Source organism: Lithobates pipiens, unplaced genomic scaffold (genome assembly GCF_037356315.1).
Source record: "Lithobates pipiens isolate NorthernLeopardFrog02 unplaced genomic scaffold, aLitPip1_a1.2 Scaffold_3, whole genome shotgun sequence".
NCBI classification, from domain to species: Eukaryota; Metazoa; Chordata; class Amphibia; order Anura; family Ranidae; genus Lithobates; species Lithobates pipiens.
In genome coordinates, this window is record NW_027507790.1 from 77,397,889 (window position 1) to 77,424,392 (window position 26,504).

At 41.0% G+C, this 26,504-nt stretch overlaps 1 protein-coding gene across 18 annotated transcripts in view; it reads left to right on the forward strand.

Annotated features, from left to right (window-relative positions):
• NCOR2 (nuclear receptor corepressor 2) overlaps nucleotides 1-26,504 on the forward strand; it is a 640,543-nt gene that overhangs the window by 471,853 nt on the left and 142,186 nt on the right. For all 18 annotated transcript variants that reach the window (XM_077461835.1, XM_077461842.1, XM_077461827.1 and 15 more), the window contains exon 18: nucleotides 22,354-22,496. In XM_077461835.1, coding sequence (XP_077317961.1) covers nucleotides 22,354-22,496 — 143 coding nt within the window. The remainder of the gene's footprint in view (nucleotides 1-22,353; nucleotides 22,497-26,504) is intronic.

A 26,504-nucleotide genomic window follows, 5' to 3' on the forward strand; every position in this document is an offset into this window, starting at 1 on the left:
CAAAATGGACTGTGTAGTGGTGGCTGGAAATTATTATTTTTTTTTTTCATTCAACTTATTAAATGGATCTGAGGAATGGAGTATAGTTTGAATCTTGTGGATCATATCTGATAAGTCAGTTCTGTAATCAAGGAATGTAATCCTTTAATTGCTCTTGATGCTTGTTGTGGCAGTGGAAAGGGTTAATAGTAAACTTTCCAAGTGTCTTTTTTCGAGGCATCTATGCTAGAGAAGAGTTGGCAAAAGTAAGTTTCACACTTTCTTACTGCTATTATGGTGCTTTATATTTCTGTACGATTCAATGTCTGTATCTGTTTTACAAATTCCCGTGTAAAATATGTGTGGCCGTTCTACTGAAATATGTATTATACTTTTTTTTTTTGCATTCTGTTAATGTTTTATAAATTGTTTGAAAATGCCATTTGTCCATATTTAACATACTGAATTTGGAGTTGAAAATTTTGCAAAGCTCACGAATGCAGCTCTCAGCAGAGAAGCTGTAATAAAAATAAAGTATAGAAGTACGTAAAACATTTTTGTAGATACAAAAGAAAACAAAAAAAAAGGTAATTTTAGATTTTTATTACACTGGGTTATATTTAATTCATAATTAGTATTCAGAATTTTCTGAACTCTGTCACTGCCCACATTCAACCATGCAGTTGAAAATGATGGCTGGAGAATTGAAGGTTGGATGTGTGTGTTTCACTTTGTGGAGCGGTACAGACGGTACTTATTAAAGACTTGATGATAAATGAAGCGGTGTGTCATCCTGTTCTAGAGTTGGAAAGTTAAGAATTGATGGCATTTTCTAAAAATATGTTTACTCCGATTGCGTTTCTTTGGCAACCAGAAGATAGCAGATCATCTATCAGAGATAGTCTGGTTAAAGAGTATTTCCTAGCTGCCTACAAAATCATGTTGTAGCGCTCTCAACAGGTCTGTGTGCTATTATCTTGATTTAAGTATTTGTGTTGTTTGTAATTGGTAAACTTACAGTCCCTAATTTATGCAGAAATGTGAAGCATTGGTGCAGGACTAGGTGTTGCAACAGTCATAGATGTGACTGGGCCCCTGTTTCAAGTGGGGCAAATGAAAACAAACCTTCAAAAACACATTTACAGAAGAGTACACTATAAGAGGTGCTGTACGATGAGCAGAGCACAGTGACTTTTGATAGTGTAAGCCCTCTGCTCTACAAATCACTTTACCAAGTGTCTAGAATGCATGAAGCAGTTTCTATGTGCACCTCTTTTGTGGATCGTTTGACAGCACCTTACCTCAAAGCTATTGGAAAGCTATCAGATACCACCTGGAACCATTAATAGCTGGATGGCCCATATGTTTGTAGCTATGCCACTGATGTAAATAGTTTGCTACCACATGCTTGTTTGCCTCTGTGATGATCTGACAAACCCAGAATAACGCTTGGTGGTTTTACATAAAAATGAGAAACTTTAGTGGTTTGCTATCGATTACACTGTGAAGAAAAGACTTGAGTGAATGAATGTGCCTTAGACCATTTTATTATAAAACTAAAAAGAAAAGTTCAGGTTATACAGACACTTTAAAGGAAACCAGAACTGGGAGAAGTTTACATGTCTGTTGACTTATTTCGGAAAATACTAGCTGGATGACGTTTTCTTTCATTCATACTTGAAGTTTTTGACCCCAGGAAAGAACCCCGTGTGACCACAGAACTTTGGCTGTTGGAGCATATCAGTGACTTTCATGATTTTACAATTTAGCATTTGAAATGTGAAAGAAGTTCTGGAGACTTACTTCAGGATGTAACCCTGGACCTGTAGACATCAGACTGCCCCTGGATCCGAGGAGATATGCCAAAGGGCTTTTATTAGACAGCTAAAGGAGCCCTGAGAACTGAGGCCAATATGAGGCATCAAGAATTTCCCTGACCTTGTCTATTCTTATGTTCCGGATGACCAAAAGAAGCAACTGGATCTGAGGGAATGCATTTGCCTGTGAAAACTGGCAAGCATAACTGATAGCATATACCCTCATGGCCCCTTCCCAGGGACTAAGAACAGAAAACCAGAAAACCTAAGCATCGGTTGTCAAAACAAACAGATCTACCTGAGCAGGGTCTGATAACCAAGTGAAAATTTTGACTAATTCAGATTATATTGGAAAAAAAAGCTGGCAAAAAAAATGAAAAGTGAATAGCGTCATGAAGCTGATGATTTTTCTGCCCAGGGCAAGGTTTCCAAAGATAGATGAAGACAGGAGGGACTTGTGCTTTCTTGATGATTCACACAATCAAGCTTCGTGTTGGTGTCTAATCAGGAAGTTATCTAGATAAATTATTTTGATGGACTCAAAGTTGCAATGACCTCTGCCATCACCTTTATGAAATATGAGAACTGGTGTAGAAGACCGAATAAAGAGTAGGGCCTGAAACTAAACATGTATAGTCCCCTTTCCCTGCATGATTGTACATCAGAAAAGCTTCTGTTGAGATGGATAGGTCGGTATTTGAAGGTAGCCAGCTGTCCGGTTAACCTATTATTTTGTCCAGGATAGTCAAAGTACAGGTTTGCTTTAAGTGATTCCTAAATGGTTTCTAAATGTTTTTGGGCCTGAATCCCTGTCTTTCCTCTTTTGATCTCTCCCAACTCATCAGATACCCAAACATAAAATCCTCATTCTAACTCATCCATTTCTCCTACATCATCTCTGTCCAAAGAAATACTAGGAACCATAAAAACAAGTACAAAGATGGTAATTATGAGAATGAGTGGGACTGAAAAAATAAAAGCCATATTTCAATTGCTCATGTAGACCATAACCACAAATGTTTCTGTAGCTGCACATGCACATCCTTTTTCTTTAATAATCCTCACAGTACTGAGAATTTGGATGATCAATTGCTATTGTTTAACAAACGTAAAGAAGACAATTGGATATCCTTTAAAGCAGGGATCTCTAAATTACGGCCCTTCAGCTGTTGCGGAACTACACATCCCATGAGGCATTGTAAAACACTGCAATTCACAGACACGACTAGATGATGGGAATGGTAGTTCCTGAACAACTGTGAGGCCATAGTTTGAAGACCCCTGCTCTAAAGGATTAGGTAATTTGAGTGACCAACAAGATACAAATAATCAGATAGAACTGGAAAATATAGCACTGACCCCTATATCCATGGAATAACAAAAAATGATAGCTGCTTGCACTATATTGGATATACAGTGCCTTGAAAAAGTATTCATACCCCTTAAAATTTTCCACATTTTGTCATGTTACTACGAGAAAGGTCAATGTATGTTATTGGAATTTTATGTAGTAGACCAACACAAAGTGGCACATAATTGTGAAGTGGAAGTTAACCACTTAAGCCCCAGACCATTTGGCTGGCCAAAGAGCACTTTTGCAATTCGGCACTGCGTAGTTTTAACTGACAATTGCGCGGTCGTGTGACATGGCTCCCACACAAAATTGACGTCCATTTTTCCCCACAAATAGAGCTTTCTTTTGGTGGTATTTGATCATCTCTGCTGTTTTTATTTTTTGCGCTATAAATAAAAAATAAAATAGTGACAGTTTTGAAAAAACACATTATTTTTTACTTTTTGCTATAATAAACATCCCCAAAAAATATATAAAATTATTTTGTTCCTGAGTTTAGACTGATGCGTATTCTTGGTAAAAAAAATAGCAATAAGCGTTTGGTTTGTGCAAAAGTTATAGCATCTACAAAATAGGGGATAGTTTTATGGCTTTTTTCTTAATATATATTTTTAATAGTAATGGCAGCGATCAGCGATTTTTATCGGAACTGCAACATTATGGTGGACACATAGGACACATTTGGCGGGATTTTGGGATATTTATACAGCGATCAGTGCAACTAAAAATGCATTGATTACTGTGTAAATGTGATTGGCATTGGATGGGTTAACCACTAGGTGGCGCTGTAGGAGTTAAGTGTGTTCTCGGGAGTGATTCCAACTTTAGGGGGGAGGGGTTGTGTGTGACATGACACTGATTAGGCAGAATGGGGGAAATGCTTGTTTACATTAGCATTTCCCCTTTCTTCTTGTCCGTGAGACAATCGCCGGTATCCCCGCGGACATTGAGTCCGCGGGTCCTGCGATCGCTCTCAAGGAGCTCCCGGCGGGCGCCTCTTAAAGGGCAACATACAGGTACGTTAATCTGCCAGTACGTGCCCTTCTGCCGCAGTATATCTGCATGAGGCAGTCGGGAAGCGGTTAAATGAGTAATGGTTTTCCAAATTTTTACAAATATCTGAAAAGTGTGGCGTGGATTTGTATTCAGCCCCCTTCACTCTGATACCCCCAACTAAAATCGAATGGAACCAATTTCCTTCAGTAGTCACCTAATTAGTAATTGGAGTCCACATGTGTACAATCTCAGTAGAAATACAGCTGTAAAGCCCTCATAGGTTTGTTAGAGTACCTTACTGAACAAACGGCATCATGAAGGCAAAGCAAGACACCAGACAGGTCTTGGATAAAGTTGTGGAGAAGGTTAAAGCAAGGTTAGGTTGTTAAAAAAATAAAATAAAATAAAAAATCCCAAGATTTGAACATCTCACAGAGCACTGTTCAAGCCATCATCCTAAAATGGAAAGAGTATGGCACAACTGCAAACCTACCAAGACATGGCTGTCCACCTAAACTGACAGGCCGGGCAAGGAGAGCATTAGTCAGAGAAGTAGCCAAGAGGCCCATGATAACTGGAGGAGCTGCAGAGATTCTCAGCTCAAGTGAGAGAATCTGTCCAAAGGACAACTATTAGTTGTGTACGCCACAAATCTGGCCTTCATGGAAGAGTGACAAGAAGAAAGCCTTTGTTGAAAGAAAGCCATAAGAAGTCCCTATTGCAGTTTGTGAGAAGCCATGTGGGGGGCACGGCAAACATGTGGAAAAAGGTGCTGATGGGATGATGGGTGGAGCCAAATACAGGGCAATCTTAAAAGAAATCCTGTTAGAGTCTGCAAAAGACTTGAAACTGGGCCAGAGGTTCACTTTCCAGCAGGACAAAGATCCTAAACATACAGCCAGAGCTACAATGGAATGGTTCAGATAAAAGCATATTCATGTGTTAGACTGGCCCAGTCAAAGTCTAGACCTAAATTCTATTGAGAATCTGTGGCAAGACTTGAAAATTACTGTTCACGGATGCTCTCCATCCAATTTGACAGCTTGAGCTATTTTGCAGAGGAATGGGCTTAAAGGGGTTGTAAAGGTAAATGTTTTTTCACCTTAATGCATTCTATGCATTAAGGTGAAAAAACATCTCACACTGCTGGCGCCCCCAGTCCCCCCGTTTTACTTACCTGACCCCTCGAAAATCCCGCGCTCGCCCCCGCCGTCCTCTTCGCCGCTCAGCCTGGCCGCTGATTGGCTGGAGTGGATGGATTGAAAGCAGCGCAGCCATTGGCTCGCACTGCTGTCAATCACATCCAATGACGCAGCGCGCCGGGGGGCGGGGCCTTGTGATACAGCGAGCGGCTATAGCCGCCGGCTGTATCACGGGAGCGCGCCCGCAGTGCTTCTCACCAATGCGAGGGAGCTTGCATTAACGTGAGAAGCACCTGCGGGAGGAAGCAGAGACAGCCGCCGAGGGACCCCAGAAGAGCAGGTTCGGGGCCACTCTGTGCAAAACGAGCTGCACAGTGGAGGTAAGTATGACATGTTTGTTATTTTAAAAAAATAAAAAATTTTACTTTACAACCCCTTTAAATGTCACTCCCTAAATGTGCAAAGCTGATAGAGACATCCCCAAAAAGATTTGCAGCTGTAATTGCAGTAAAAGGTGGTTCTACAAAGTATTGACTCAGGGGGACTGAATACAAATGCATGTCACACTTTTCACATATTTATTTGTAAAAAAAAAATTGAAAACTATTTATCATTTTCCTTCCACTTCACAATTATGTGCCACTTTGTGTTGGTCTATCACATAAAATCCCAATAAAATACATTTAAATTTTTGGTTGTAACATGAGAAAATGTGGAAAATTTCAAGGGGTATGAATACTTTTTCAAGGCACTGTACAATATAACCTATACAAGTGCTTTGCTACGTATCTCAACTCAAAGTGCCTTTCAATGTGACAATGAAATAAGTGAAATAACACCAAAAACAGTCAAGTGATAAGTAAAGTGATTGGGATGTCAATGCATTTTTCAAATAACCGTTAATTTATAGGATTCCTTCTGTGATCTTAGCTTTATTATTATTTATTTTTTAACATCTCTCATTATTTTAATTATGTATTTTTCTATTTTATGGTGTCTTGTGAATTCATATATTTAGGGAAAATTTATTGTGATTTATTTTTTTTCATGAATGTGTTTAGTATTTCAGTAGGCAATGGGAACATAGGAAAGTTTGTACCCATTTTTCAAGTATTATTATTTTTTTTTATAAAACCATGAATTGTACAATTGAATTTTTTTTTAGTTGACCTATTTGCTTTTCTGCAGGTAGGTAGTACTGGTTTTCTACCACAAGATGGAGTTGACAGTTTCTCTTGTAATGCATATTGATCTCTTCCTTCAGTATGAAAGCTAGTCTTGTTTATTTTTTTACTGATAAATTGTTATGGATTCCCAACTGCCCAGTGAGGGTGCGTATATATATTATCTTGGTGGTGATGTGCAGCGTCCAAGCCGCCAATGATGTAATTTATGACTTAATGCGTAGGGCAGAGCTGTACGTTGTGATATCAACACACTTGTGTATGTACTAGGTCTGCGTCCCAGAAGGGTGATTTCTATAGAGCGCTGTTTGCTTCTTATAATGTGAGTTTTTTTTAACTTGTTAATTTTTACCATGGGATTTACATTATTTGGAGCATCTGGCTCTTTCTTCTCTTCCAACATGGTATATATATATATATATATATATATATATATATATATATATATATATATATATATATATATGAGTGTACTTGTGTGGAATGGTAGATAATATCCATTGCATTTTGGTTTCATGAGGCTCAGTTTGACTTCTCTAAAATAGGGGGTTAATGGCTCTTTGGCAAGCATCTTTGGCGTTGGCATGGTGGTGGATTGGTAATCCGGAAGTAGAACACATGTGAACACACAATTTTTTTGTCACATTGGAAGGCACTTTATTGAGTTGAGATGTGATTAGCGCAGCATTTCTGTATATGTTATAAAGTAAACCATACATTAACAGAGCAGGCAGCTGTTCTCAGGAGTCCCTGGTGATGTTGCGTGTATAGGGCAGGACTCTCAGTGACATCAATTCAACTTTATGGAATGCAGGTGGCGCTCCTGGTTTCGATTTCTTGTGGCTTGTATGTCTGTCAATGTAAGTGCAATACCATTCCAAAAGAGTTTACAATCAAATTATTACACTTTATGCAGTTTTCCCTACTCTCTTGATGGTTGTAACACGGGGCAATGCTGAGCACCCTTAGGGACAGAGGCATTGCATAGATTTTAAAGAAGGACCCAGTGTCTGTAGCGGTGCATGCTTGCTCCTGAGCTGGGTCTGTGTCTCCATTGACACACAGCGTGCGACTCGGCTGCACGCCAATGGCTCCTGCTTCTGCCTCTCTATCTAATGAGGAGAGAGAGAGGGCCACTGCTCTCAAACATATCACTGGATCAAGATCAAGCTCAGGTAAGTAGTTGGGTTAAAAAAAAAAAAACCTCTGCCATTAAAACCATGTCCAACTCCAGGAAACTTTAAAATTATCCCTTGTAGTGGGACTGCACCTGTACGCCAAGGGTCAACTGCTTGTGCTTTCTAGGGGAGAAGAGAAGCCATTTTACTTACCTGATCCTCTGCTTACCTGGCAGGTGGCACTGCTTTTACCCATGCTAAAGTGGTGGACTGTGTCTTGGTATCATCATGTTCAATGCAATGGCCCTTGCAATTGTCATGATGACGTCAGGACCTGGTGCAGCGTGGGAGGGAAGACACTGCAGGGAATAGTCTAGCAGTGCGGAGGATCAGGTAAGAAACTCTTCTTTTCGGTGTCCCCTAGATCTACAGTGGGGAAAATTCATTATTTGATCCCCTGCAAGTTTTGTAAGTTTGCCCACTAAGAAAGGAAAATTATCGAGACAGAATATTAATCAAACATCCAGAAAAAATACATGATACAAATGTTATAAATTGAGTTGCAGTTCTATTCGTATAAGTCTTTGATCTCCAAGCAAACATGACTTAGTACTTTGTAGAGAAACCCTTGTTGGCAAGCACAGAGGTAAGATGTTTCTTGTAGTTGGTTACCAGGTTTGTACACCTCTCGGGAGGGATTTTGGTCCACTCTTTTCAGATCTTCTCTAAATCCTTAAAGCGGGATTCCACCCTAAAGTGGAACCTCTGCTGATCGGATCCCTCCCCCCCTCCGGTGTCACAATTGACACCTTTCAGGGGGGAGGGGGTGGAGATACCTGTCAAAGACAGGTATTTACACCCACTTCCGGGCATAGACTCCCACGGGAGTCTACGCCATTTCTTGTCCCAGTGACAGCGCGGAGATTTCCTATTGCGCTGCGCGAGTCGCGCATGCGCAGTAGGGAACCGGGAAGTGAAGCCGATTCGCTTCACTTCCTGATTCCCTCACCTAGAATGGTGGAGGCAGCAGCCGAGGGCCGAGCGATCGATCGGCCTCGGCTGCCGGCATCGCTGGAACCCGGGACAGGTGAGTGTCCATTTATTAAAAGTCAGCAGCTGTAGTATTTATAGCTGCTGGCTTTTGATATTTTTTTTTTTGGTGGAATCCCTCTTTAAGGTTTCTCGGCTGTCGCTTAACAACTCAAAGTTTCGGCTCCCTCCATAAATTTTCTATAGTATTAAGGTTTGAAGACTGGCTAGGCCACTCCATGACCTCGATATTCTTCTTCTTGAGCCACTTCTTTGTTGCCTTGGCGGTGTGTTTTGGTTCCCATCCAAGATTTTACAATACATGACCCCATCCATTGGCCCCTTAATGCAGCAAAGTCAGCCTATACCTTTAGCAGAGAAACAGCCCCAAAGCATAATGTTTCCACCTCCATGCTTGACTGTAGGGATGGTGTTCTTAGGGTCATAGTGAGCATTTTTCTTCCTCCAAACAAAGCGAGTCGGAGAAATGCTATAGAGCTCAATTTTGGTCTCATCTGACTACAGCACTTTCTCTTAATCCTTCTCTGAATCATTTAGATGTTTATTGGCAAACTTCAAACGGGCCTGTGCATGTGCCTTCCTGAGGAGGGCTGCCTTGTGGGGGCTGCAGAATTTCAATCCATGGTGGCGTATTGTGTTACCAATGGTTTGTTTAGTGACTGGAGTCCCAGCTGTCTTAAGATCATTCACAAGCTCCTCCCGTGTAGTTCTGAGCTGATCCCTCACCTTTCTCACGATCATTCCTAGCCCATGAGGCAAAATCTTGCATGGAGCTCCAGACTGAGGGCGATTGATGGTTATTTTGTATTTCTTCCATTTGTGAATAATCACTCCAAATGATGTCTTCTTCTCACCAAGCTTCTTGCTGATGGTCTTGTAGCCCATTCCAGCCTTGTGCAGGTCTTCAATCTTATCCCTGACGTCCTTTGACAGCTCTTTGGTCTTGCCCGTGATGGCGGGGTTTGAATGGAAAAAAGAGATTCTGTGGAAAGGTGTCTTTTTTTTTTTTTTTTTTTAATACATCTAACGAGTTATCATTAGGAGCACCTTCTTAAATAATTGATGTTTGGCAGGGGATCAAATACTTATTTTACTCACTGAACTGCAACTCAAATTATAACATTTGTATTTGTGTTTTTCTGGATTTTTGGTTGATATTCTGTCTCTATCATTTAAAATATACCTATGATGACAATTATAACCCTTCATTTCTTTGTAAGTGCGCAAACTTACAAAATCTGCAGGGGTTTAAATAATTTCTGCTACTGTATGTGAGAAAATAACCTTTGAAGTGCGTGCAAAGGCCCACTGCAGTAGATAATGTTAAGTTTCCCAGAGTTGGGCTTTACAAAAAGAGAGAAAATTTAAACCGTGCAATGCATTGTAACATCCCATAAACAGCAGAGTAAGTGCACATGGGCTGGTGTGAACAGGCCCTTAATGGACAAGAAGTTGATAGAGCTTGCCAGGAAAGTCAAGGAAAATCGGGCTTCAGAAACCACGTGAAATGAAATCAGAGAGTGGCACAAAACGGGCTTTTATGCCTTTTAAAGATAATATTAATCTTGTTTTCTGTGCTCTTATACACGAATCCTACTGTCCTACAGTTAAAAATAGAGTATGTTAACTTTAAAGCACAATTCTAATTATTGTATGCAAATAACAAAATGGCTATTAGGTGCCTTGAATTTGTCCACCCTTGTGCTATAGCTTCTTGTTTGTACTTTCAGAATTTCCATAGTGCATAGGTTTATGCTTTTGAGATAAAGGGCCCTCCTAGCCATAGATGAGTTTCCTCAAAAGTGATGTATATATGCATTCTGTTAAGTGCTGCTCATTTGTTAGTGCTATTTAAATGTATATAAAAAAAATAAGCACTTGGAATCTATCCAGCTTTTATTTGATTGCAGGAACCATTCAGTCTAACTGGTTGATGATTTGGATTTTTTTGAAGATAGCTTGCCTTTATCATTACTTATCTGAATTTATGGTAAATGCATTAGTTTATTTTGGTACAAATGAACTCCCCTTAATCTCAAACAGTGCAACTGGGTGGACCAATGGTAGTGCTCTGTTCCTGACAGCACTGTTCTATGGATATCGCATGATAAAGGATAACAAATGATAGGTGATGGGTAGGGATGAGCTTCGAGTTTGAGTCAAACTCATGTTCGACTCGAACATTGCCTGTTTACCCGTTTGCCAAACAGCGAACAATTTGGGGTGTTCGCGGCAAATGCGAAAAGCTGAGGAACACCCTGTAAAAGTCTATGGGAGAAATCTAAAGTGATAATTTTAAAGGCTTATATGCAAGTTATTGTCATAAATGGTGTTTGGGGACCTGGGTCCTGCCCCAGGGGACATGTATCAATGCAAATTTTTTTGTTTTTAAATCTGAAGTTTTTTCAGGAGCAGTGATTTTAATAATGCTTAAAGTGAAACAATGAAAGTGAAATATTCCTTTAAATTTCATACCTAAAGGGAGTGTATAGTATGCCTGCAAAGTAGCATTTGTTTCCTGCAGGCCCTTCAGGTCTGATATGGATATTAAGGGGAACCCTGCGTCAATTTTTTATTTTTATTTTTTAAATGGCGTGGCATTCCCCCCCAAAAATCCATACCAGACCCTTTTATGCGAGCACGCAAGCTGTCTGCACGCAAGGCTGTCTGTGAGCCCTCAAAGCACCATGTCCCCATGTTGATGGGGACAAGGGCCTCATCCCCACAACCCTTGCCCAGTGGTTGTGAGGGTCTGCGTGAGGGGGGCTTATCAGAATCTGGAAGCCCCCTTTAACAAGGGGACCCCCGGAGCCTGCCCCCCCCGTATGAAATGGTATCGGGTACATTGTACCCTTACCATTTCACAAAGAAAGTGGAAAAAATTGTAAAAAAACAGACACCGTTGGGATAAGTCCTTTTATTAAAAATAAAAAAAACTTTCCAGCGGTGGTAATCCACTCTCGATATCCTGCGATGGGTGATCTCCTCTCCGGGGTCCAGCGATAGATGATCTCTCCTCTCCAGGTCCAGGATCCAACCATGATGTCCAGCGCAGCGCATCCTGTCTCCACTGGAGACACCGCGGGAATCCCAGCAGCCTGACAGGTCTCTTAGCTGAGGATGGAGCCCCCCGTCACGTGACCCTGTCCTCCTCTGACGCAAGGGGAAACCCGGGCTTCCCCAGTGATGTGCGGGTGACCCCTCCCCCCTTTGAAGTGCCGCTATAACAGCGGTAAAGCACCGCTTTACTGCTAATGCTCGCACAGCCCCGTCCCAGTGTAAAAGGGGGTCTTAATGTAAAAAAAAATTACCGATAAGATGGATATGCTTTTCTAGGGGGGTCCCTAGAAAAAGCTGCAATACATGCAATGTGGCTATGTGAACATAAAAATATATGTATTTGTTTTAGTCTGTATTTCCAAAAATATCTACGGGCAAAATATTGTGTTGTCTGTGCCTGTACCATGAAAAGTTTTTATAGTGGAAAATTTGGGGTAGAAATTATTAGAGCCCTACTCAGCTTGCACTGCACATATCATTTATGGTGGGCCAGAGATTTAATAACCCGAGGTGCTAAACAGTATGCCAGTATCCAAAAGTCCTTTTTGTTTCTATTTAACCACTTTCCGACCAGTGACGTACTGTTAACTATGTCATTGGACTTTGTGATTGTACCAGAATGCCTGCAGCTACATACATGCTAACTAGCATTTGGCTTCAATATCTGTAGCTGCAGGCATCATCCCGGTATTGTTTTTTTTTTTTTTATATATCCGGCGGTTGGCTTTCTTGTAAAAGCACTCCTAGCGGCTGTTCATGCACAATTTTAAACTGTGACATGTTTGGTATCTGTTTACTTGGTATAACATCATATTTTATATTTTACCAAATGTATATTAAAAAAAAATAAAAAAAAAGTTGCATTTAAAAAACTGCTGTGTAGACACCGTGTGACATAAAAAAAAATTGCAACACCCACCATTTTATTTTCTAGGGCCTCTGATTTAAAAAAAATATATATAATGTGTGGAGTTCTAAGTAATTTTCAAGCAAAAAATCAGATGTAAACAAAAAGTTTACATGTAGTCAAAAAGTTTCAGAAAAGGCCTGGTCTTCAAGTGGTTAAATCTGCGGTATTCACAAAGGTCCATGTTCAGTCTCTTCCTGTTATTCTGTAGCAGTGACAACGCTCCGTTGCTGTCTACCAATTGTGCTTTTACATTGTCACCTTGTCGCTATGGCTTTTAATGCAGATTACTAATGGCTCTTTCAACATGCATTATTCAGGCATGGTCCACTTGTCAGCTTCAGGAAACCTTTGTAGCAATTGCTGGAGTACATGCAGACAGGAAGCGTCAGAAGCACCTAGAATGCAAGAAAGGTTGAAAAAAAATCTAAACCAAAGTATTAAAAAAAATAAAAAATGCCAATTGCTTATGATACACAATCAACAGAGGGCAAAGTGTAAACTTCAAGAGCCAGCACGGACTTAAAGCATATCCAAACCCCAAAACAAAGGTGTAAAATATTGCGGCTTACCAACTCTTAGATGCAGTGACTTCAATAATTTAAATTTGTCAGGCTGAGAACATTTAAAGCAAGTACAGAAAATCCTGCTGAGCTTGCCAGAAATACAGTGCTCGTTTCACTTCCTGTGTGATGACTGGAAACAAAACCAGTGTTATCCACTTGCTCTCCAAAAGTTATACCCCCACATGATCTGCCTTTTTTGTCACTGCATTACTTTAACTGACATTTGCGCCATGTTGTACATAAATGAAATTTTTACATTCTTCTCCCACAAATAGATATTTTTTTTGGTGGTATTTGGACACCACTGCGTTATTTTATTTTTTGCGTAATAAACAAAAAAGACTGACCATTTTGAAAAAAAAAAACAATGTTTTACTTTCTGCTATAAAACCTGTCCTATAAAAAAAATAGAAAAAAACAAATTTCTTCATAAATTTAGGCCAATATGTATTCTGCTATATATTTTTGAGTAAAAAAAAAAAAAAATCCCAATAAGCTATATTGATTGGTTTGTGCAAAGGTTATAGTAACTACAAACTATGGTGTATATATACTGGAATTTTTATACTAGTAATAGCGGCGATTAGCGACTTGTATCGAGACGCTTTTGACACTTTGTGGAAACCAGGACACTAATACAGTGATCGGTGTTAAAAATATACACGGTCACTATACTAATGACAATGGCTGGAAAGGGGTTAAACATCTAGGGTGATCAAAGGGTTAAATGTGTCCCTAATCAGTGTTTTTGTGTACTCTGTTTACATAGCCAGAGCTCTGTTCTGTGTGTCTCCTCACCGATCAGCGGGTGCCAGCGGACATCCATTGGCCGACACCCGCTGATTGGCATGTGCTGTGTCTAATCACAGCACAGCGGTGGCATGCGCATCCCCTACCCGGAAGTGTCGGGTCACGTACTAAGAGAGCTGCTCTGCTGCTGTACTCATACGTGAGGCTGTTGGCAAGTGGTTACGTTTGTTTTATTTCCCCCCCCATTATAATAGACATGAACAGATGCAGACATGCATGAAGTCCAGCCTCGGCGGGTACCACAACTCTCTACAATACATAGAGATAAGTGGAGAAGAGATTGTAGCCACCCAGAGACAGGAAGTGTGTTAATGATTCATAAGCTTACTAGACGAAAAATGTAAAATAACAGAAAAAAGAACTAATGCATGCACCGCATCTAAGCATACGTAAGCTGCAAAGTATTAAATGTGTGCTTTTGGGGTAAAATCTGCTGTAAAAAAACAACAACCAGATAATGAACACCAATTCAGTACTTGGTGTAATCTTAGACTCTGACTTGTGATTTCAGCCGCAAGTCCAATCGTTGTCAAAAATTCACTTCCGTAACATCTCTAAAATTCGCCCCTTTTTAACCAATGAAACCACTCTTAAGCTCTCTCATCTCCTCCTCCCATGCTCGTCTCCAGAGCCTCTCCCATCCTCTGGAATTCGCTACCATCCACTGGTCCAGCTATCCCCTACTCTTGCTACTTTCAGGCGATCCCTGAAAACTCATCTCTTCGGGCAAGCCTATCACATCTTCAACTAATCTTCTACCACTTCCATCAGCTCATTCCCCACAGTTACAACCTTTTGTACCACCTGTCCCACCCTATTAGATTGTAAGCTCTTCTGAGCAGGGCCCTCTTAATCCTCTTGTATTTTATTGTATTATAACTGTATTGTCTTCTTTTTATATTGTAAAGTGCAGCATAAACTGTCGCTATATAAATCCTGTATAATAATAATTGTGTGCTGCATAAACTGTCGCTATATAAATCCTGTATAATAATTGTAGGTATGTATGAACTTCATTGCCCTGCTTAACCGTTTTACAGTGGTACAGAGATGGAATTACATTTTTATGGTGCTAAGCAGTAAACAATATGCAGCTCTACAAAAGTTACCGAATCCTCTCCTTATCAAGGTGACCTCGGTAGAAATGTTTTCATTGCCACAAAGTGTATGTGTGTAGTTTTTTTTTTTTTCCTTTGCTTTTGGCCCGCATAGCTGTATAGAGGTTCAAATGAGGATAGGAAGTGGAGAGATTACACGAAAATCTAGGAAAGATTGTCAAGCTTACTGTTGGGTTCATTGCTTTTTAATCTCTGAATAAAACTGACATTTCCTATGTTGGTATGCATCACAAGTGACTGAAGAATACCCATTGGTTAAAAAAAAAAAAAAAAAAAAGAATGAGAAATCTTATAGCTGGGGTTTCGGATCTCTTCTGTTCTTACGAGCTCACAACCTTCCTGGCTGAAACGTGAAGATGCTCCCCTTTGTGTCTTGTGTACTTGTAAATAAAGCATGTGGCCTAGTGTTGAGAGATGGCGGAGTTTGATTTCCACAAGTCCTGTGTGTGTCAAGAGTAGCATGAGGTAGCTTTGGCTGCAGGTAAGGCAATACAGTATAACTCTGACTGTAGGATGTTATGAGATAGTAGCAGCTGGGGTTTAGTGGTTTTGTTGGGAAGTGTTCCAGTAAAGGCTGTGCCAAGAAATGCAGCAGCTTAATTAAACTTGATTGTGAAGAGTACATGCAACTTGAATGTAATATACGGTAACTTTAAATGTCTTTTAAACAAAATAATAAAGTTCTTTTAACTAAAAGAAGAGCATTGTCTCGGTGTTAATAAAGATGGTGAGATGTTTTATTTGATATTTAGTAAGATACTGGGGCTTATTTTTTTTTTAAAAAACGTTGGGAAATTATGTGGGCAGCTTTCTCTGTTGCAATAGCCACAATTGCTTTACTTTATAATGTGTCTAACGTGCACTCTACGAACCTGAAGGACCGCAAGTTTAGTAGTTTCCTTTATCATCTATAGTGAGATCATGAAACGTGCCGTCTGCAGCTCTCCATGGTGCCTAAATGGTGTTTTACATTGATTCATTACTTTTTTCATTATAAATTCTTTAGTCAAGTTCAAGAGTTTCATCAGAAAAACGAATGGGGTATGGGTAAGCAGTTACATTATATATAGAAAATAATAGCTAGAAAATCTCCACACCGACTTCTGTGAAAAGGATTTGCATGCACACTCGTCATCTCGGTGGGGGGGGGGGGGGGGGGGGCAAGCCTGCTTACAGAAACCTATTGACCCTCAAATTATTGAGAGATTCATTTTGTTGTCTGCAGTGAGGAGACCTGGATGCAGTCTGGAAGTCTCAATAGTCTGACTTTGGCCTGCTGGCCAAAGGAAGTGAACTTCATATTTTTAGTGGGCGCTTTAAAGATACTGGGGCCTATACATGTATTGCAAAAAAATGAAGTTGGGAGTAGATGAAGACGTATCTTCTCTCTCCATTGAAGATTCTGCCAGAAAAATTCATAACTCTGTGAGGGGAGGCAAGCCTGTTTACCAGAACCTATTGACCCTCAAATTATAGAGAGGTCAACGTCCGCATATAAGGAATCAAGGGCCAGATGGAACGGCCAGAACCCTGCCATGATCTTCGCATCATCCATCACTGCAGGTCACTAGAGTATGTGGTTCATGTAGTCATCTAGCAGGAAAATCCCCACTTCCAGCAGTGTGAACAGTGCCAGCGGTATTACGAGTTTTTCTGGCAGAATCTTCAATGAAGAGAGAAGATACGCCTTCATCTATGCCAAGTTAATTTTTTGCAATACATGTATAGGCCCCAGTATCTTCACAGCGCACACTAGAAATATGAAGTTCGCGTCCATTGGCTAGCAGGTCAAAGTCAGACTATGGAGACTTCCAGACTGCATAAAGGTCTCCTCACTGCAGACAACAAAATTGCCATTGATGAATCTCTCTATAATTTGAGGGTCAATAGGTTCCGGTAAGCAGGCTTGCCACTCCCTCACAGAGTTGACAAGTGTGCATGCACATCCTTTTCACAGAAGTTGATGTGGAGATTTTCTCGCTATCGTTTTATATGTGGACTTTCGTGTGTTATTTCTATTAGTGACTTTTGAACATTGCGTTAGCTCTGTACCCTCTCTGTATTATGTATGTTGTATATTATGTGTAATCAGCCTATATCCGTTTGCTGCTGATGAGTTGTATATGCACATTAAACATGGTGCCTTCAAGACTAGCCTGGTTAGAAGAGTATACTCTTTAGGACCACCTCTACTTTTTTTCTTAATGGTATTGTTGGATGGGTGGAGGTTGAAGTAGTTTAAAGTTTGGAAGGGACTAGAGGAAAGAGGAGTTCTTCGCCACAATTACATTCTCTCATGCATATTTTACACACAGTAGATGTCTGTAAATGTTGTTTATTTCCATACGTAATTATACTCTTCCAAGGAAAGATTTGTGAACTATTAAGGAAAAATTCTCATGTCATATTTTAGTAATATGTTCTGTTCCTCAGCGGACAAAGTACAAGTAGTGCTTCCTGTCAATGACTAGTTGCGAGGTCTGAGAGGACACCCTTCCTCCTTCCATGGCCAACAATGCAGCTAGCTAGGAGAAGGCTGCTTTGACAAATGTCACATTTCTCCATCTTCAACCACTTGCCAAGTGTCTCACAAGGAATGCAGGGGGAGTGGAAGAAAATGTTCCAGGCAGGTAGACACCTTGCTATGAAATCTTATCACTTCTGGGTATATAAAGCTTCTTTTTAGATATTTAGAAAGTGTTTATTTGGCATTGGTATGTAGGTCATATAGGAATTTTCTTTTAAAAAATTTTTTTTTACATGGGCCTAATGTCGAACATTTTCCGTGATACCAGCTGATATTTGATCCATATGTCTGGGGCTTTATCTATTACCTTTATAACTGTTTCATTTATATTATTTAATGTCTTATTTAAACAGCAAAGTTCAGATCTTTTCACAGCATTTGATTGTGATTGAGTTCAGGACTCTTCACCTGGTGACTCTGAAATATTTCATTTCTCCTGTTTATCTGCTCTGTGTTTTATACACAGACAAAAAACTTTGATATTCTCCTAGATAGTGAACTTACAGGTTCTATACTAATTGGGAGTCATGCAGATCCTGGGGCCGTAAAGCATTCCTTCACATGTATACTCCCTACATCATGATTCAACTTGGAAAGACGTTTTTCTTGTTGGCACAGAATAGAGTGTTTATATACGGAGCATTGGTGGCCTGGTGCTTGATAGTTGTTTCTGTTAAAAACCCACATAAAAATATCATAACTGCAGTTTAATTTTTGACTGGAAAAAACATTGGATTCAAAGTCAGCTGTTTGCTCACCTCCTTTGATCCTACAATGACTAAAAGGATTAGAGAGGATGCTGCAACTGCGGACAGCATGGCTAAAGATAGCACTGGCTCCCATACCACCAGACATAAGAAAGTGGCCACAAAGCTTGCACACTCTGCCCACACTCCCGCAAAGGCGGTAGAGGGCAAAAAAATGTCCACAATGTTATTCTATTGTACTTTCTATTTTATTAGTACACATTTGTTACTTTGTTACTTTGAACAGTAGAGTTTAATTTATATGATAGATATAGATAACATCTGATAAGCTTTTACTTGTTTGTAATTTTTTTTATAGTAGATATATGTATAGATGACTAAAGACCACATTTATTGTTGGCATTTCTAATATGCAAACCCATTTGTGCTGTTAAAATGGTTGTAAAAGCTAAAGTTCTTTTGCTTTAAGGTAAAAAATGTTTTGCTTGCCCCCCCCCCCCCACCATACTTCCCTGAGCCAAATCTCAATCCAGCACTGTGCCCAAGTGCAGCAGAGCTGCTGTCTTTCACTCTCTTCTCAATGGCTCCGACTGCTGTCAATCACAGCCTGTGAGGAGAGGACGGGCCTGAGCCTCAATGTCTGTGCTGCCATAGGAAGCTGTTTCTAATGGTAGCAAACTGCTCAGAGGAGGGGCCAGGAGCCCTAGCAGAGGAGGATTGGGGCTGCTCTGTGCAAAACAGTAAGTAGAAACTGGTTTGTTCTTTCTTTTTTATTATTATTTTTTTTTAATTTAGCCTTTAGCCTAGGCTCACACAGTGCCGGGGAACCGCATGTGATTTGGACAGGCATTACACCAAATTCCTGTTCAAATCACATGCAATTCTTTGCAGTGAGATTTGAGTCTATTCATTTTGTATGGCTCAAATCGCAACACGCCTTTTTTTTTTTTTTTTTTCTCGCACTAGAATCGGATCACATGGGTGCAAAATTCTGCCAATTGCAGTGCGTTTTGCAAACCTTTTTGGGTTGTAGTTTAACTTAACATTGACACCTGCAGCGGTTCACATGAACGGAATGCGATTGTGATGCAGTGTGGGAAACGCACAGGAATTACGGCGAATCCTGCACCACATCAATGTGTGCCTAGACTCACAATCACTATAAGCACAGACTGCACTCTTTTGCCCTGTTCACACATACTGCAGTGACCTGCATTTTATTGCATCGGAAAAATGCAGGTCACTGCAAGGATACATAAAAAAAAAATGTTTTCTGTGTGTCCTGTTCACCCCACAATTTGTGTCATGTGCATTGCATTACAACATGAATGTATTTTACCACAACTAAACTTTAAAATGCACATCATCGCATATAACAGTGCAGGCCCCTGGTAGGCAATGCATATCCCCTTTTCAGGCATGTTCATGCATTTTAATGCATGTTTTTTGTGTGAACAAGCCCTTAGTGGTCCATGTTTTCTTTGTTCCTTTTCTTTCTTTCAAAAAAGAAAACTGCAAGTGATTGCTGTTCTTTTACAATGAAAGTTTTAGCTGATGGAAAATAAAAATGTTTATGTCACCCAAATTGTATGTATAAAAATGTATTGCCGGAGATCATATGCAGTTTGTGGCAAACATAGGTCTACCGTTAAAATACACTTAAATCAAGAGCCTTCAAGGAAGATAACATTTGATGCTTTGCTACTTAAGCCGCAGTCGTGTTACTCTCGACAGCTCCCCATACTGTACTATCTTGACTTCAGTATAATAATCATGTACATTCTTACAAATATCTGTGTGTAATACATGTAGATAGTATTTAAATACTGTGATAATACCAGGAAGATATATTCAAGCTTTGTTCTGTTTCTCCAGTCTTTTCCATAAGCCTGATGGCTGATCCTAACCATTTGATCAGGATCTATGTATTAATAATTCAGGTACACCACTTACAGTGTGAATTAATCTTCTTATCCTAATAGACTTTTTGGCTTTACCTGCTAAGCTGTTATTTCACTAACTTGATTTGAAATAGACGACGATGGAGTGCTCTGCAGATTTTAGGAATAGGCCACTTAAGAGTTACCGTGACCATTTTAGCCTCCTTTTTTTTTTTACTTTAGAGGTTTAAAGCACATTTCTTATATCTTAGGGACAATGTCAACATTTGGGCTAACAGATCTGCATACCGGCTATGCCGATTACAGATGGGACCCGCTCTCTTTTCGATTAACTTCTTATTTTAGAGAATTCAGTTCTAGTATTGTGAATATCCCAAGTTGGGCAGGAACACCCAAAACTCTAAGCTGGTCAGAAACAGGGCTCAGAACATTGACGGGGAGATGCTTACATCAGCCCCCTGAAGATACAAGCAACCAGGGGATGATTCAGCCCACTAGAACCTCTTACTGAAATAATCATTTTGGTGGGAGAGCGCTTTATTAGTGTTTCTCAACCTTTTTCCAGTCATGTGCCCTTTTTAAAAGTATTTTCAGTCTCCAGGCACCCCGGTCTAAGGGTTGAGGTTAAGGGACGGTAAAAACTATGTGATTGAGCCATGTTCTTACCACCCCCACCTGCTCCCCGTTTGGCTGCAGAGGCAGTATCCTAAGTTGTATACATGCCGCAGCCACGATCCTTTGCGCCCGGGGCAGGAATTATATCGCCGGCACTGACGCCCACCAAACGTGACCCATTTAGTTGAATGGCCTGTGCTGCAACCATGTGCATTATGCGTGGTTTGCAGCACGGAGGTGCTACATTTAGGGGATTAAAATAGGTGGTAAAGGGGTGACATATCACCTTACTGCTTTTGTGAATGAGCTCTAAAAGAAAGTAGTCCTGTTTTCTTAGAAAAGCAGTTCTGATCATATGTGATTAGGGGTTAGGATTAAAAGTAATGTACAGACATACATATACACACACATACACAAATACAAAGAACGTACACACACACACATGCACACATACATATAGCCTTTTTTTTTAAAATTAGAAGCCTTTTTAACAAATGCTTATTTACTGCGCCAGCAGTGCCAGGTAAACTGCATCTTTACTGGTCTGCGACTGGTGGAGCTACAACTGTGCATTGGCACAATGAAAGCTTGATCTACAGCTTTTCTCAACCAGGATACAATGGCACCCAAGGGTGCTGCAGCACTCCGGCTGAGAGAGGCTGTTTTATTAGCTTTTACAGGTAATATTTGAATACAATATCCTGTATGAGCTGTAGACGTTCATAGGTATCTACACACTATGGATTACATATTCTTATTAGAGTCAGGTTTGTATTACATCTATTGTTGTTAACAGGGTTAAGTGCCGTGGATCTATTGGATTTAGAGCCACATTGTGCACCTTTTTGATCTGTTAGGGCTGGACAGCGCACCTAGCAGTATGAACATTTAGGGCAGCATGCACTTGGGGGCAAATGCCCAGAATGCAGGAATTCTGCATTCTGGGCATTTGACCTGGGGTGTATACTGCCCTAAACATAAGTACTGCTAGGTGCACCATCCAGCCGCAACATCTGTCAGTCTCCCATAGAGTTCAACATGGCTGCACAACACACCTGTGCCCTTCACCCACAGCTAAATGCTAGAGCCCCATGCATTGGGGACAATGCCTAATGTGCATGAGGGCATCCTAAAAGGGGAGTGTGTTCACCTATCATCAAAACCTAATTTTTGTAAACCTATACATTGTACCCTCTGATATAACACATGCATGCAAGTCAAATTCGATTTAGACCGGTTAAGAATTCTGTTTTTAATACTTACTGCCAGGGAATTGTGAATATGAGGGGTTAACCTCATGCCATAAGTAGGTCTTGCATTTACCATGAACTTGTCTAGCTAATGACTGATTTACTTGTTCACAAGTGTGAGCATTCTCTGTTGTATCAATAGGCTTGTGTCCAAGGTCTGGGATTTACAATGACATAGTAATCCTTCATTTCACTCAGCTTCATCCTCTGCAATGATTAACTTCACCAATCCTTTTACCTTCTCCTCCTCAGGTTTGTTTGAATATGGCCGCAATTGGTCTGCCATTGCCAGAATGGTTGGCTCCAAAACCGTATCTCAGTGCAAGAACTTCTACTTTAACTACAAGAAGAGGCAGAACTTAGATGGCATCCTACAGCAGCACAAACTGAAGATGGTAAGGAGCATTGTCATTTCAATGTGTTAAATATATATATTTTTTAAATGGTTGCATTCAATTTTGGTGCATATTGGATTAACGTTTTTTTTATTACATATTGGATCCAGTTTAAAAATATATAGTGATTTGCTTGCTTATGTATTTGAGCCGTAAAAAAAAGAATTGTGACAGTGATTTTCTTCTTCTTTTTTTTTTTTTCATGAGTTGTAATCCTGTTTAGTCAGTCTTGTAATCCAGGCATCCTTTCTAGACAGCATAGTCACACCCTGGACCTCTCTGAAAGCTGTACATAATTAACCGCTTCAGCCCTGGAAGATTTTAACCCCTTCCTGACCAGAGCACTTTTTACAATTTGGCACTGTCTGACAATTGTGTGGCCGTTCCCTGTACCCAAACAAAATTTGCGTCCTTTTCCCCCCACAGATGGAGCTTTCTTTTGGTGGTATTTGATCACCTCTGCAGTATTAATTTTTTTGCGCTATAAACAAATAAAGCAACAATTTAGGAAAAAAAAACAATATTTTTTACTTTTTGCTATAATATCCCCAAAAGTTTTTTCCAATATATATTCTTCTATATATTTTTGGTAAAAAATAAAAAAAAATTGCAACAAGCGTATATTGATTGGTTTGAGCCAAAGTTATAGCTTCTGCAAACTATGGGAAAGATTTATGGCCTTTTTATTTATTTTTTACTAGTGCGATTTTTAGCGGTATTGCGACAAACAGATCGGAAACTTTTGACGCTTTTTTGGGACCATTGGCATTTATACAGTGATCAGTACTAAAAAAAAATGCATTGATTACTGTGTAAATGTCGTTGGCAGGGAAGAGGTTAACACTAGGGGGCCATCAAGGGGTTAAATGTGTATTCCCTCAGCATGTTCTAACTGTGTGGGGATGTGAGTGACTAGGAGAGGAGCCATATTGTTTTTCCTACTTCGTAGGAAGAAACGATATGGCTCCTCTCCTCTGAAAGCACAGGGATTTGTGTGTTTACACACACAAATCCCTGTGCTGGTGCTCGTGCATGTGATCGCGCATTGCTGACGGCGTGTGCCCTCTGTTGGCCGAAAATGGATAGGAGTTCCCCGTACGGGATTTCGTCCAGGAGAGCCATTGTATATCTGCGTAACATGGTAGGCAAGTGGTTAAACAATAAATTCTGGCCTGAGACCTGACTCAGTTTGTGATTTGATGTGAAGAAATAGCAGCACATGGATGAAATCGCCTTCGTGTTCTCCCCTCCTGAAAGTATGTTTACATGTGCAATTTGCAAAGCAATAGGTCCCTCACCGATTCTCACTGTGTTGCTGTGCAGGTAATTACATTTAATATTTTTGTAAATTAATGCATTACTGGATTAAATCGATGGAAATACAGTAAATAGATCTAAACCCAATCACTAAAATAATATACAAGCTTTTATATAACATGAAGATCCTTGTTCTGGCACCATCCCATTATTGGGTGACAACAGTCTCCTAATTGTGCTACTGCATTGTTATATATTCACCCCTAGTGGAGACTTAAGCCTTGTACACACGATTGGATTTTTTTGGCAGGGAATTGTATGATGATAGACTGTTTGCCTAAAATCCAGCCGTTAGTAAACTCCATCAGACAATTGTTCAACTTTCCACCAACAACTGTTGGATGGCAGACTAGTAAATTTGCGTCGGACAACGGTCTGTTGTCAGATTTGCATATTGTGTACACAAGTCCAAAGTACAAACAACATTAGAAGGTGCCCAAAGGGCGGTGCCCAAGAGCTGAAATTCCACATAGTACATCACTATGTTCGTGTTTGTTGGCTGACAATTGTGTGTTGTTAGTATGCAAGACAAGTTCCTGGCACACTCCCTTCGGACAAAGTCTTGCCCTCTGTTCTTCAACAATCCGATCATGTGTACGAGGCTTTAGGCTAGATCTAAGCCCCATACACACTATTCGATTTTATACAGATTTTTGTCTTCAGATTTACCAAAACCATGTAGTGGAAATGTCAAGAACGCGGTGACGTACAACGCGTATGACAAGCTGAGAAAAATGAAGTTCAATAGCAAGTGCGGCTCTTCTGCTTGATTCCAAGCATGTGTGGAATTTTGTGCATCGGAATTGTGTACACACGATCTGAATTTACGGGAATGGATTTTGTTGTTGGAAAATTTGAGAACCAGCCATCAAATTTTGTTTGTCGGAAACGAACCCACTTTTGCCAACAAATGTGCCACAGCCACATGTATTGCAGACTTTCCCGTATGCTTGATTGTGCAGCGTTCGGTGAGCTTGCCGCCTGTTGATCACTACGTGTCAGGTGACCTTTGCCATAGGCGCCAAGCATTGTGGCGTGTAAATATACCTTTCCACTGCCTATTGCAGCTTAACGGGGGTCAGTTGATGGCCGGGAAAATGCGTCTTAACACATTTATGTTGCGTCGAGTCTAATCTTAGCCTAAGGGCACTTTCAAATGAGGTACATATTAGCGGCACTTTACTGTTGTTTTTGCAATGCTTTTCGGCCACTTGCGGGGCACTTTTAACCCCCCCCCCCCCCCCGCTAATGGCCAAAAAAGGGTTAAAAGCGCCGCTTCCCATTGATTTTAATGGACAGGGGTGCTTTTTGTATACACTGCTCCTACAGCACCTCAAAGATTCTGCTTGCAGGACTTTTTTGGGCGTCCTGCCAGCGCACCGCTCCAGTGTGAAGGCGCTAGAGCAGAGGCGCTATTTTTAGCGCCTCAGTGTGAAAGTAGCCCAAGACCTCACACAGGCTTTAGCTTGTATAAGAGCAGCAAGTTTTTACAAAACATTCCCAGAGCTTTCAGCAAGCCTTGTTGATGCTTTTAATCCGCCCTTCTGCTCCAGTTTGTAAATATTGAACACAGATCTTAATGGGAGTGCTGATTGCCCCTTTAACCACTTGCCGACCGCCGCACGACGATATACGTCGGCAGAATGGCACGGGCAGGCATATGGGCGTATATATAAGTCCCTGCCTGCCCGCGGGTGGGGGGCCCGATCGGGCCCCCCCCCGGTGCCTGCGGCGGTCGGCATTTCTTCGAGAGCGATCCGGGATGAGGGGGCGGCCATTCATTCATGGCCACCCCCTCGCGATCGCTCTCGACGAATGGAAATCCCCCGTGACATCACTTCCTCTCCTGTAATGTAAACACAGGAGAGGAAGTGATGTATTCTCTCCTCCGTGTCGGTATTTTCCGTTCCGACACGGAGGAGAGCGGATCGGTGAGTTGCACCAACACTCTACACACACAGTAGAACATGCCAGGCACACTCACACCCCCCCTTTACCCCCCGATCACCCCCCCAATTACCCCTGCCCCCCAGTCACAGTGACACCAATGTCATTTATTTTTTTTATTTTTTTATTTTTGCATTGGTGTCATTTGTGACTGTAATAACTGTTAGGGCAGTTAGAGTTAGCCCCCTTTAGTTCTAATGTACCCCCCTAACCCCCCCAATAAAGGTTTAACCCCGTGATCACCCCCCGTCGCCAGTGTCACTAAGGCTGGGTTCACATTGCAGCGGTTTATGAGAACGAATGTGATTCGCACCGCACTGCAGTGCAAATCACATCCGATCTCTGTGCGATTCGAGTTCAGCCATTCGCCGCACCCGCCGCACCCGCCACACCCGCCGCAAATTCGCACGGGACCCTTTTTTTGGCCCGCAGCAGAATCGGATCGCATGGGTGTTCACACCATGCGATCCGAGTTTGCAGATCGCACTGCGATATGCGAACTGATCTGGGGGTGTCAGTAACATTTCACTGACACTCCCAGCAGTTCGCATAGGGCAGTGTGAACTGCCGCCGGGAGGCATGCGATGCGGGAACCCGCCGCGGATTCGCGGCGTTTCCGCATCGCTCCAGTGTGAACCCAGCCTAATAAGCGATCATTTTTCTGATCGCCGTATTAGTGTCACAGGTGACGCTAGTTAGGCAGGTAGGTATTTAGGTTCGCCGCAGCTTTTTATAGCGCCAGGG